This window comes from Symphalangus syndactylus, chromosome 5, assembly GCF_028878055.3.
Source record: "Symphalangus syndactylus isolate Jambi chromosome 5, NHGRI_mSymSyn1-v2.1_pri, whole genome shotgun sequence".
In the NCBI taxonomy this organism is placed as follows: Eukaryota; Metazoa; Chordata; class Mammalia; order Primates; family Hylobatidae; genus Symphalangus; species Symphalangus syndactylus.
Genome location: NC_072427.2, coordinates 152911667 through 152925918, shown reverse-complemented (window position 1 = coordinate 152925918; position 14252 = coordinate 152911667). Strand labels below are relative to the sequence as shown.

Below are 14252 nucleotides of genomic sequence, written 5' to 3'. Positions count from 1 at the left end.
GCCTGCCACCACGCCCGGCTAATTTTTTGTATTTTTAGTAGAGACGGGGTTTCACCGTGGTCTCGATCTCCTGACCTCGTGATCCGCCCGCCTCGGCCTCCCAAAGTGCTGGGATTACAAGCGTGAGCCACCGTGCCCGGCGTTCTGTGTACCTTTGATGCCCGGGATTGAAAAGGCTTTTGCAAACAACATAAAACCGAATGACTCTGGCTGCAAAGGCAATCAGTATCAGATACAAAGGACAAAAAAGAAAAAAAAAAAGGCAAAATGAATCCAGAAAAGTAAATAGATCCATTCCCTTTCACTCTTTGCTGTTCAACTGGTTCTATTTCTTTTCTACGGAAATTCATTAGAAACATTTTAATATGCATCCCAAAGGCTGCCTTTAATTTGCATCCATGTTTAATAGTAGAGCAGCACAGGTGGTGTGGAAAAAGCAATGGAAGTGAAATCAGAATCTGTGGGTTTTTACACAGTCTGCCTCCTCACTGGAGTCTCAGTTTTCTCATCTGCAAAATGGCAGTGAAAATGTCTACTCTACAAAATTGTGATTATTAAATATGGTAAAACAAATGAAAATCATTATAAAATATGGAAACATAAAAGAAAATATGAAAAACAAATTAAAATAGAACAGTGCCATTCAATAGAAATATGAGGTGAACCACGAACGTAAGCCATGTCTGTTATTTTAAATAAAAAAATACAGAGAAGCAGGTGAAATTAATATTTTATTTTGCCCAATTTATCCAAAATATTGTTATTTCAACATGTTAATATAAAATAATAATTGAGGTTTTTTTACTTTTTTTTTGTACTGTCTGAAAATTGGTGCCTATTTGACACTCACAGTACAGCTCCGTTCACACTAGCCACATTTCAGGGACTAAACGGCCACAGTAGTTAGTGACTATCATAGTGGACAGCATATGCTTAGAACCAAGGTGTATGTTTATTAGATCTAAATAGTATTTTCTATGAGATAAACCCCACGGGACTTAAGAAGGTTATTTTTTAAATTGATGCATTAAAGAGAGTTTGTGTTTTTATATTTTTGGTATAGTAGTTAATATGTGATATATAATAAGAATTTACAATAAAATATTACCTATAACTGATCAGACCATGTATTTATCCAAAATAAAAGCAACCAAAAATGATGATTATAGGTAACTTTGTAGTTATTTTATTAGGACTTAAATTATATATTAATTTGACATAAAATCTAATAATCTCAAAAAAAAGCCTGACATAACTATAAGCACACAAAACAATTCAAACTATAAACAATTCAAACTGGCATTTCTGTAGAGAAGGAAAGGGTCCTGGAGTTGGAAATCCAAGTCTTTAGCAATAAACTACAATTGATAAAGTGTACCTTTCAGCAAAGAAACATGAGGAGAAAACACAATATTTTTCTGTATTGCAAAACTTTTCGTTTCACAGGACCTGCCATTAGTAAGTCATATTATAGTTTCAATAGCTTTATTTTTTTCCTCTCATAAAAATTTATTCTCTAAATAATAGGATGACCACCTATTAAGACAATTATATACAGCATCATTTTAATGCATCTCAATGATGCACTGGGGTTAAAATGTCAAATATTATTTACATTATACTCATTATTAAAATTACACTGAATAGTATATGGTAGGCAAATTCTTGTATCTTGAGTTCAAAGAGTAGGATGAAAAATATACAGAAAACATTTCTTTACTGCAAGGTCTTTATGAAAGCTGTCCACAAAGCATAAGGTGCATGTGTGTGCACACATACATATTTATATATTGAGTATTATGTTCTTGTTTTCTGTGTGTAGAGATGTCCCTGAAACTGGCATATTTTCAGCAGTCTTCCTCTGGGCTGACCAGCAGTGCAACACAAGTGGTCAGAAACGATACGAGAGTAAAATGTAGTATTAGAAAGGTGATGGCTACTTCATTTCAAATCTGACAAGGACTATTTAGTTACTTACTACGACTTCCACATTCAAAGGGTTATTAAATTCTTAATGACTGAAAGAAAGTTTTTGGACTTTGATTTTTTATTTACTTGTATTCAGAAGATGGCACTCCTACAATACAGGCCCTCAAACACTTTGTCAGCACACTCGGCTAAAAGTGATACATAAAGAAAAAGTGCCATAGCAGACTCATTAATTCTTCGTTCAGGGTGCCACCTACGTGTGTCTCTCTGCAGTCTCCTCATCAAGAACTTGCCTCACCCAGCCCTGCTCGGGCTTAAGATCAGCAATGGGTTCACACTACAAATCCATAAAGCTTCAAAAGACAGGTTTAAGGTTTATATCATCATATTTATATTCACTTAAACTCTTCCGAGGAAGAATCTATTCCATCGGTAGGGCATGCATTTCCTAAACATTAGCATTTGTTAAAATGCTGATCACCCCCCATAGCCACTGACACCAAATGCAAACACAATGGCAAACACTGTACAATTTTAAACACTTGGCCAAACTTCAGAAGTAAAACTACCCAATGTAGTAAGAAAGACTCACATCTGGCATTTCTGTAGAGAAGGAAAGGGTCCTGGAGTTGGAAATCCAAGTCTTTAGTAATAGGTTCTGTCCTATTTTCCATGCTCAGCCTATTCATAATGGTGAATCCGTGCTTTGGAGAAGCAGACCTAAAAATCACAAGAGGTCGGGGGAAATCAATGGACAAATTGCTTAGTATGCTATATTTTCAGTATAAGTACATTCTGATGTGTCTCTCAACCTCTGTTTGTAAATGCAGCTTTGTATAAGCAGCCTGTACACGTACTTCTTCACCACTGGCACCATTATGGACTAATTCCCATGTAATGCAGCAGCACTGCCATGATGATTCATTTGGTAAAATTGAGTCATACTTCATTTGTGGTGTGTGTGTGTGTGTGTGTGTGTGTATACAGTTGTTGTTTATTTCTTCACCTACGTTGTAAATTCCTTTAAGGCAGAGTAACTACTTCTTAAAACATTACTGACTTTTAAAGAATATTTTTTAAAAGTTAAATTAATTAAAGATATTTTTTAAACAATCTTGGTAGTTAATATTAGAGTGTACATCATAATTTATGAAGAAAATTTTCATAGAAAATTTTAAGTGTTAGTCTGAAATTGAAGCCTGCAAAATCTCTTAGTGATATGAAGCAACTCTGAACAATGAACCTGTGAGGACACAGCCTCAACTAGAAGTTTACATAACAGTGCAAAGGGCAGATATTTTGTTTTCTTCAATGCAAAGCAAACAGCTTCACAGATAAACCACTATAAAAGTTTTTCTCTATAAAAATGTGACATTTAGTGATGTTTTATTTTCATTTCACTCAATAAACCTTGAATGCCTACTCTACCAGGCAGAAGGAATCCAAATTATACTGAGTATAAACTCTAACAACTACATGTGCATTCGTCTACCCTTGGGTGACAGCCATATAGTAATTCAACTGTGCAACTTCCGGTGACAAATGAAACACCACATACTTACACACTGAAGCTGAAGCAAGCAGAATTCATTTATTTACTTTAAATGAGGGTGCTAGGGCTGTTATTAACAAACCCACAGAAATGTTATGAGCAACAGGAAGACAAGTTGTTTATGTCTTAGTTTTATTTTACCTCTATTTGATACTGATCAAGGAACACAGCTACATAACCACTGCCAGGATTTTCTTCTGAAACCTCCAATTTTAAAATTGATGGGAGGCAATCCTTGCCTAGCTTATTTTACAAAGGAGTAAAATGGTGGTAAGCATACAATCAATACCAGAAATAACCATGATAATCACTTCAACTTAAATTCAGGGGAAGAATGAAAATGTGCTCCCAAAGAGCTCTGTTAGGGGGTCTTCTGGAAGTGTCAAGTTCAGAAATCACCAGTGGGTGTCTCTATGAACTCTCTATTACAGAAAGGAAGGCATGGGAGGAAATAAATGATTTTTTAAATGGGATTAAGTGTTTTCATACAAGAATGAGAATTTGATTCTTCACGTATTTCATTATCACAACAGGATCTCACCTCTTTAATAGTACGGCTACTATACCATCTCATAATTTAGAAAATAGCCCAGGGGATAAATGTGCCAACTGCTCTAAAGCAACTTCTGTAAGAGAAGTCAAAATATATCACTGCCAGCTCCATTACCTGTAACAAGCCTCCCACACCCCAACCACCATGAGTATTACATGCTTTTTGTAATTCTCTACTGAAGAAAGGCCTCAACATACTAGGATCTGGGAGGTTTTTGTTTTTCAGGGGATAAGGGAGGCATCCCATTCTTGAGGAGTTAGATTTGGAGAAAAGACTAAAAAGCAGCAAAGGATTTTTTTCTCAATTTACTGTTTTGTTTAATTGAGAGTTCCATTAGAGACTTAGAGTATAGTAAGAAATCCTTGAAAATAAAAATCTATATTTGGTTTGGATGTACAAAAGAAAATATTTGTATGATTTGTTCCTCTTCCATAGTTTAAAAAAAACCCTACTAAAAATTCCCAAAATCAATCATTAATACATACTAACACATCTTTTCTGTCACTTCTCCAAAGAATAATAATGCGTGTTGTGAGAAATGAGTGAGAATGCACCCCGTGTGCATGGCACATAGTACAGTTCAACCCTATGGCTTTTGCTGTAAACTTCAGAATCCTCAAGAGTGCTCATACTCTACCGAATAAACCTGCCTGAGGGCGTGCTCTGGTGCTCTGGATGTTTGGGAGCATAATGTAGACTAACATGCCAACGCTTCTTGGGTACTCCACTGCTTTTCTGAGACTGTGAAGAACCTGAACTCCTTGTCACTGAGTGTGCTGGCCTTGCCTCCCATTCCTTCCTTCCACCTCCCACTGTTGCCTCCACTGGAACAGGCCTTCCTCCCCTGCAGCTGAGCTCCCTCCTGCCCAGCACACACAGACCTCCATCATGCCCACACTTTGCCCCGAATGGGCCTCTCTGTGCTGTTCCAGTCCTGCTTTTATCTTTCCAGCTGACTCATCTGTATCCTTGCTGGCCCTCAAACCTAACCATAAACCCTCATCAGTTCCTCTTTATACTCACTCCTTCAGGGAACAGCTTTTATTTCGTGGTTTCAACTACCAAATTACTTCAGACAACTCCAAATCATCTCCAGCCCTGCCCTTACTCTGAAGGGCTGGACACCTCCACCCGAATGTCCTGCTACCAGTTCCAAATCATTACTTCAAAGTAAAATGAGGGCTGATCCTCAAACCACATTCTTGACTTCTGGTCTTTCTATTTCCACCAATGCTTCTGTCATTGTCAATCTTCCATGTTCAAAATATTGTCATTTTTTAAATTTCACCCTTGCAATACCCTTTCCATTTCAATTTCTATTATTCTAATCCCAACTCTCATCATTTCATATCTACTCCACTGCAATGATCTTCTCACTGTCCTGACTCCAATTTCTTCCAGAACTAGTGCATCCCCATGAAGTTAATACACTGACTTTCCCCACACATTTTCTCTATTACTCTCCTGTTCATAAGCCTTCAATAACTTCCTACTGCTAAGAAAACAAATCTCAAAATCCAGAGTCTGCCATTCCAAGCCAGCAAATCTCTTTACACTTGCTAACTACTACAAACCAATATAAGCCCTCTGCACCACATCTCCCTCACTGTCCCTTTAACACACCAGGTTCTCCGCCCCTGCTTTTGCCATTCTTCCTATTGAGACTGCCTTCCCTCTCCTCTGTGCAAGCTAAGTTCTACCATATTCCTGAGGCCCAATTCAAGACATATCACTCTATAAAGCAGGGGTATCCAATCTTTTGGCTTCCTTGGGACACCTGGGAAGGGGAAGAATTGTCTTAGGCCACACATAAAATACACTAACAATAGCTGATGAGCTAAAAAAAAAAATCTTCTAATGTTTTAAAAAAGTTTACGAATTTCTGTCAGGCTACATTCAAAGCCGTCCTGGGCCATGTGTCCCACAGGCCGCGGGTTGGACGAACTTGCTATAAAGCCTTCCATGATCACAGTAGCCCATTCATTGCTCAGAATCTATCCACAGGCACTTAGGATACTCTATCCTGTATTGTGGCTTACCATAAACATGAATATATGTAGAAAGAAAATATACTTGTGTGTGTGTATTTTCTGTCTCCCCAGTGAAACAGATACCCCTAGAAAGGTTTATATTAGGCCTTTTAATTTCATCTTTGTACACCATCATTGAAGGTGATGACCTTTGGCTATGACATATTATGTGAATGTTTATGTGAATGAAAAGTTTATTTATTGAGCCAATATACATAATGTATATCTCTATATGCACTTGTAATTTGATATTAATAATATCTGATAACAAGAAATGACTAAAAACATGAGTTTATTAAATCTATCCTGAAACATATTCTATTGACTAGACAATGGAGGACTGAAAGACATCTTCAAGTTTGGATCATGCTTTTTTAAAGAGTCAGGGGTGGGAGAAACGTGATCAATGGCCAGGTGCAGTGGCTCACGCCTGTAATCCCAGCATTTTAGGAGGCCAAGGCGGGTGGATCACGAGGTCAGGAGTTTGAGACCAGCCTGACCAACATGGTGAAACCTCCGTCTCTACTAAAAATACAAAAAAAAATTAGCTGAGTGTGGTGGCGCATGCCTGTAATCCCAGCTACTCAGGAGGCTGAGGCAGGAGAATCACTTGAACCCAGGAGGCAGAGGTTGCAGCAAGCCAAGAGCTGTGATCGTGCCACTGCACTCCAGCCTTGGTGACAGAGCAAGACTCCATCTCAAAAAAAAAAAAAAAAAAGAAACTCATCAATGAAACCCTTTTCCAAATATTAACTGAACAATCTAGTATTTCTGATAGTGTTCTAGCTCCTTGCCAATGCATTATATTCAAGAACTTTGTGCCATTCATTTGAATCAAAGAATATTTAATCTATTTTAAACAGTGCCCAGTCAATGATTTAAGTTCATCTATATTGAAGTTTAAATTATATTCTGAAATTAGTATTCATCACAATATACCAGGTGACATTATTCGGTATTCCCTTCTTCATGTCAACTAATAATTTCAAAACTGAGATTTAATTCTTCTACTTCTTTTTGAAATAAAACTGCATGCACTTGAAGAAGAGTGATACAATTGGGCTAAAATATTATTTTGAAGATTATTAGTTTCTTTATAAAAGTGAAACACTCTTACCTTGTATAAACAAATAAGGTTCCTTCCACATCAGTTTTCTCCTAAACAATAAAAACAAAACACACAAGACATGTATGTTCTCTTCATTCACAAAGGTATAAAACAAATTCTCACAGAATAGGAATTATATATAACTTCAAGTAGGTGAAACTGCAATGGGCCAAATATACCCAACATGAGGAGTTATTCTCAGGAAAAGGAGAAAGCAAGTTCTATGCCATCATTGTGCCTGTGCAGATTAGGCAGCAGGAAGCAGTCTTTCTTTTGTCATTCATAAAACAAACCATCATTATCTCTCTTTACCAAATACAGGGATAGCAGCATACCTCTAGCTGAAACAATGAGAAAATAAGTGTGCTATGTGGATTTAATTAGAAAGACGAGTGCTGCCTTTTTCTCCTTCCACCACACTGGGTATAGAGAAAGCTGCAGACATCACTGGTGTCTGCATTTCACTATCCTTCATTTTGTTTTCCGGGTTAATTTTTTTTTTTGCCATATCCAGTGACTTAGGAGAGCAGATGATCTGTCAATAACTTTACTTTGACTGGTAGACAGAGAGGGCAATGTTGCCACAGAGTTCTCGGATGAATCAATTACCTACTTAGTGTAGTATATTTACAGTCAAGGTCTGACCCAAGATCACTGATGTAAAGTTACACAAGTATTACCAAGTTAGGACTCAAGAAATTTGCCTGAGAAAATCTGGGAGAGGTGGTAAAGTTAAAACGATGGTTCAATTAGGTCATTTGACATTTCTTTTCCATTTCTCCAAAGGCAGGAAGCCAGGCCATTATAATATTCATCCATATAAAGCATACTGAAAAACATACATATACGTATCCAGGTGTTTGACTAACCACTAACCAGACCTATTGTAATTCAGAATTTAAAATGTACTTTTGCAATTTACATTGTTTAATTTCAGCATTCTATTTAAACCCCTGATATTTTATTATTAATATTCATGACCATAATCATTCAAAATTTAAGTACTCTGTAATTCTGGTGAAAAATACACCTCTTTAAAAAAAAGTGTAATGTCAAAACAGCAATTTTTAAAAGGCACACAAGGCATGATCCTTCCACATGCTCAAGCAATTTCAGCAAATTTCTCATTCACTTTAGTTCAGTGGGTCTCAAAGTTTTATCCCCAGATCAGCGGCATCAGCATCACCTGGGAACTTACCAGAATCGCAAGTTCTTGGGCTCCTGCCCAAACCTACTGAATCAAAAACTCTGGGGATGGTGCTCAGCAATCTGGGGTTTATTAAGCTGTCCAGGTGATTCTGATGTATGCTAGTTTGAGAGCCACTCACTGCCTTAGTTCAACAACATACTCTCTGCCCATGAAATTATATTACAAGTCCTGAAAACAAAATCTATTATGGCACAGATCATATCACGCTATTATCAAGAGTAAATGGCTATAAAAAATCATTACTTAGTAACAAAATTTTTAATCTCAAGATGTTTATTATTATGGAATATGAAATTATAAATAAAGAATTTAGACCAGGCACAGTGGCTCATGTCTGTAATCCCAGCACTCTGGGAGGCTGAGGCAGGAGGATCGCTTGTGGCCAGGCATTCAGTTTGAGACCAGCCTGGACAACATAGTGAGACTTTGTCTCTACAAAACAAAAATGTTTTTAATTAGCCAGGTGTGGTGGCACATGCCTGTAGTCTCAGGTACTCAGGAGGCTGAGGGAGGATTGCTTCAGCCCAGGAGTTTGAGGCTACAGTGAGCTATGATCGTACCTCTGCATTCCAGCCTGGGCAACAGAGGGAGACCCTGTCTCTTATAAATAAATAAATAAATGACAATTAAAACAACTTCAGCCAGTTTTTTCCCTAACATATAAGCATAGGTAAGAAAGTCAGGGAGTTCATCCTTAAACTAGATTCACTATGAAGTTTGTATAAATCACTAAAACATACAGTGAAACATATCCTTATTTCTGAAATGTGGCTCATTTGCCCTCTGTACTTTGAAAAATATCCAAGTCAAAATGAAAAAATATATATACAGAAACATTACTTATCTTTCTTTGAAAACAAACATGGCTAATTCCTATCTGCTGGCAAATGTATATCCTGAGTGTACTGGAAGCACTAAGAATTACTTAAACCCAAACCACCAAAGTATTAATCAGGAAAATGGCCCCTACAGTACAGTAAATGCTACCTGAACAGTATACAAATTTTTGGCTGTCCCTAGAGTTTAACTGATTCAGTCAGCAAGTATTCACAAGTCCACAAAGCATTTAAAAATAAATTTGCGGCCGGGTGCAGTGGCTCACGCTTGTAATCCCAGCACTTTGGGAGGCCGAGGTGGGCGGATCACGAGGTCGGGAGATCAAGACCATCCTGGCTAACACGGTGAAACCCCGTCTCTACTAAAAATACAAAAAAGTAGCCGGGCGTGGTGGTGGGCGCCTGTAGTCCCAGCTACTCGGGAAGCTGAGGCAAGAGAATGGCGTGAACCCGGGAGGCAGAGCTTGCAGTGAGCCGAGATCGCGCCACTGCACTCCAGCCTGGGCGACAGAGCAAGACTCCATCTCAAAAAATAAATAAATAAATAAATAAATTTGCAAAAACTAAGTGTTTGGTATTACCCATTACATTGTTAGGAAACTGAGCCAAGATACAGGTGATAGAACTAGGACTTTGCAGAACCTCTATGTAGTCAGGATCACTCCCCACAAGGTCAAAACACTCTCCTGGTCTTCCAGTATTTGACCTTGGACTGTTTGATCTTAGAGATCTGAATCAGGATATCTATATATATCAGCACACATAAAACTAAATAGCTTCTGACTTGTTTCTTTTCTTCCTTGATGTAACAGAAATTCTCTTTTCTTAATTTAAAAAAAAAAACCTTTAATGCCACATTTTAGTTTTTAAAATTCCAAGGTCAGAAATGTAAAAGGCATGCTTCTCCTAAAATTAATCTCTAACTTATAACAAGCAATTCTTAAAACTAAGATTTTTATTTAGCATTACACACAAAGAATATGAGTTTGTTCATAGGAAGGAGTTGTGTTTCAGTAATCACAACCTGGGACCTGTAGTGGGGTTCTTGCCAGATCATGCTGGGCTAATTAGTTTATTATTATATGTCTCAGTTTCTCCATTGAAAAGAGATAACCAGGCTGGGCACGGTGGCTTATGCCTGTAATCCCAGCACTGTGGGAGGCCGAGGCGGGCGGATCACCTGAGGTCAGGAGTTCAAGACCAGCCTGGCCAACATGGCGAAACCCCGTCTCCACTAAAAATACAAAAATTAGCCGGGAGTGGTGGCAGGCGCCTGTAATCCTGGATACTCGGGAGGCTGAGGCAGGAGAATAGCTTGAACCCGGGAGGCAGAGGTTGCAATGAGCCATGGTCGCGCCATTGCACTCCAGCTCGGGGAAAAAGAGCAAGACTTCGCCTCAAAAACAAAAAGAGATAACCAGTTTACACTACTCAGATCTTTTGATGAAAAAATGTCAGGCGCTCTGTGATACCTGGATAAAAGAGACTTTGAAAATACACATTTCTGTTCTATTACAGCTGCCCAAATTCATGCATTTTCCTGGCCCCTCCACAGTTATCCAAGGGCAACCAGATTTTTTTTTCTTTCTGAGCAAAGTCCAGGGTTAGGGATGTGGAGAACAGCTAAAACAAGATTAGATGTTCCTTAGATCCTTTAAGGACTTTTATGTGAAAGTATTAGTTACCAGTCCTGGGGTATTTTAGCTTAAATTTTAAAAGCACAATTTGAGGATTTAATATTATACTCTATTATAAAATCTAACAAGTGCTAAAGAAATAAGCAATTCAGCATTCAAAATACTAAAAAACCCAAAATGGAATATAAAATAGTGCTGTTTTGCAAATTTTGGGGACTCTGCACACTGTCTGACACAAAATAGCTCAACACAATCTCTATTTTAACTTGATTATTCTCAATCAATCAAAAAGTAGGTCTCAACTTATCCTCCCAAATCTCTCTTAATCACGCATGTAGCATCTGAGTCACCTATGAGGCTTTCAACAATATGAAATGCCTGGGTCTCATTATCCAGAGGTTTAGTTTGGCATTTTTCACTTTTAAAAAACTCTGACTTATTTGGATACACCAAAAACTTAGAAAACCACTAGCTAGGAACACAATGTTAGTCACTTTAGGGCAGTTTTCAGGCTCAGCATTCCCTGGCTTCTACTCTGTAGATGTCATAACACTCTTCCCTTCAGTGTGACAACCAAAAACGTCTCCAGACACTGCCAAATGTCACCTGGGGGCAAAATCAACTCCAGCTGTGAGCCACTGGTCTAAGGACTGACAGCTGGAAAATACCAGGGTTATGGTCTTCAACTATATTTTCGAGGAGGGGCAGTCTTTCCTGGCAATAGGGAGTAGGTCTAACTCTAAAATTCCTATTTCAGTCATGACATAATCTTTCTTAATCCTTCTTTAAAGCAGTTCATTTTCTAGACACCTTTCCTTTCTAAGTTCTCCTCCTTTGAAAGGCTGAAGTCATTCTTCATCTATTTTCAGGGCAATAAGAATTCTCCTCCTTAACATCCCCCCTGCCTTCTTGTAAATACGTTCTCCTGTATTCTCAAGAATGTTCTCATTAGAACTTTGAAAGAATGACTTTTTCCTGAGTGAATTATGCCCTGTCTGAAGGCAACATGTCCAGCAAGCAGGAAAACATAACTCCTGTAATTGATGCATTGTGACACATCTGCTTTTTGGTATCTAATAAACATCTGTAACTATTTTAAAAGGTATCTATCACATAGATAACGGTCAAAAGCCTATAGGAAACAACTATTATTCAAAAATGCTCTACTCTCTTTATATTGACAGTTTCTCGGGATTCCCCAGACTTGAATCCCAGTGTCAAGTCAACTTACAGAACTATACATCCCTGGTCCTCATCTCTCTACTATGGAATTACTTTTACAGGATTATAACATTATACCTTTGGCATTTTTCTACAGAGCAGCAAAATAGCCATATGTAGAATATCTTCATATATATTTTTAATTACCATGGAGGAAACTGTCTATGTTGCTCAATATTCTTTATGTAAAAATGTAGATGACAAATTCCCCTGGAAACTAGGGAGAAATAACCTCTTTCTTCTGATCTAGAGGTATACTATTACAGAAGAAAGAATATTAAAGAGCTCTTCCTGTTCTCCTTTTGTGTTTGGCTACTCGCAGAGCAGACCTAAATTCTTTGCCCCATTCCGGCAAATTTCCTCCGTTAAGAACTTTGGACAAAACTGTTTGTCTACCCCATTCTTGCTTGTCTTTTTATTTTTATGTTAATGATTTTCAGGTGAGTTTTTACTACATGCTGCTGAACTATACTGGAGATAAGTAGGCTTATGAATGTGGGTGTTAAAAAAAATACAGAGTTGTTCAACATGGATGTTTTCCTAGATTAAGTTTTGATGTTATACAACCGACTTGAAGAATACAAAAAGTTTACCTGAAATCCATTCATCAAGGCTAAGTTCTCCATACTGTTTTGTAACTTATTTTAAAATGATGGATATGATATATGTGATACATAATGGGCAATATATAATGGATGATATTATTTGGACAAAACTCATTATGAGTAAAGAAACAAAATTACATCTCTCTACATTCGAGTGGGTGGGTTACAAAATTACAAGCAGCAATTCCTGCAACAGGATTCCAGTGTTCTAGGCTTCTACCCCATTCTAACTGTGAGGACAATGACATTTCATTCCATTACCATTTATTGGGACTCTGCTTTGAGAAAAGCACTAAAATAATCTGGCTCCCAAATGACCACCAATATCAAACTTGGTGTGCTGTCGTGTAATAATCTTCCCAAGAGCATCAGCCTCCTTTTAAGTGTTAGACCCTGCCCCATTTTGTCTTTTATTTGACGAGGTTGTCTCTTTTCCTGGTGTTTCCCCTTAAGTTTACAACTTGCAGATTTCTCCCCTTCTATCAAGTTTTGATTTCTCTTTGCCCCATCTAAGACTGACATTCCAAAATCAGAACTCTGCACTTTTATTCGTCTGCTGTCCCTCCCTCCCCCATAGCCACAGATTCACTGTAACAGAACTCTGCTTTACTTTCTCGAGCACATCGGTCTTCCGGCCATAAGGCATCAGGTCCTTCCTTTCCTTCGGCTCTTATGGTGCGGTACCCGATCGGTCTGGTCTCCCAGCGTCGGGTACGTTAGAGATTTAAGTCTTTTCCCCAACTCCAGGTAGCTCCACAGATCCGCCTCCCTTCCCCCAAACCCCCGAGACTCCATCTCCACAACTTCGGCCTCAGTCCCCAGATCCACCCACTTCCAGGGCGTCAACGTCTCCTCCCCTTCACCGGGTCCTCAAGTCCTGAGTCTGACGCCCCCCGCCTCCACCCCAACCCTGGTCTGCACTGCTCCGCCGCGTCCGCACGCACCCACTCGTTGGCCCGATGGCCGAAGGTGTACAGAGCCACCTGGCTGGCCACGTCCACGATGCGGTTGATATAGGGGTCGTGGCGCTGCAGGGCCGCTAGGCTGATGTCGCGCCCCTTCCCCACCAGGCCGCCTGCCGCCACGGCTGCCATCTTCCCTCCCTCCCAGACATAGGCACGGGGCTCTTGGAAGCCACTCTCAATAGATCGCAGAACGAGCGAGCTGCCTCGCAACCGAGAACCCACAGCGACCACAAGGCCCGGGAGGCCTTCCGGCTCCAGTCACCACCCCCACCTTCCTGCCCGCCGACAGACGCAAGGCCTCACTAATCGATGGCCGTGCCCCGCCCGCTGAGGATCGTTGCCACTGGCAACGACAAGCCCAGGCCTGCCCTCTGCATCCCGTTTCTTTCTCCAAGAGCTGTTTTTCTTCGCGCTCGAGCTTGTGAGCTGTGTGCGCGGTAGGACTTCCTTCTTGGATGTGTTCGACGCCTTGGCATATCTTTTCTTTGTCGCCTCAGTTATCAAATCTATCACAATAAATAAGCCTCAGCATCAAGAACTCTGAAGAGAAAGAGAACTGAATTGATTTCTGAATGCGCTAACACCCAGTGGTTCTCAAAGTGTGGT

General features: G+C 39.3%; 1 protein-coding gene across 2 annotated transcripts in view; it reads right to left on the bottom strand.

The window, feature by feature from the left end:
• DCP1B (decapping mRNA 1B) overlaps positions 1-13901 on the bottom strand; it is a 68350-nt gene extending 54449 nt beyond the window's left edge. For both annotated transcript variants that reach the window (XM_055281128.2, XM_055281129.2), the window contains exons 1-3: positions 13626-13901; positions 7182-7222; positions 2522-2649 (exon numbers count right to left, since the gene is read on the bottom strand). In XM_055281128.2, the coding sequence (XP_055137103.1) occupies positions 2522-2649; positions 7182-7222; positions 13626-13775 (319 nt within the window). In that variant the 5' untranslated portion in view covers positions 13776-13901. The remainder of the gene's footprint in view (positions 1-2521; positions 2650-7181; positions 7223-13625) is intronic.
• Between the last annotated feature and the right edge of the window lie 351 nt (positions 13902-14252).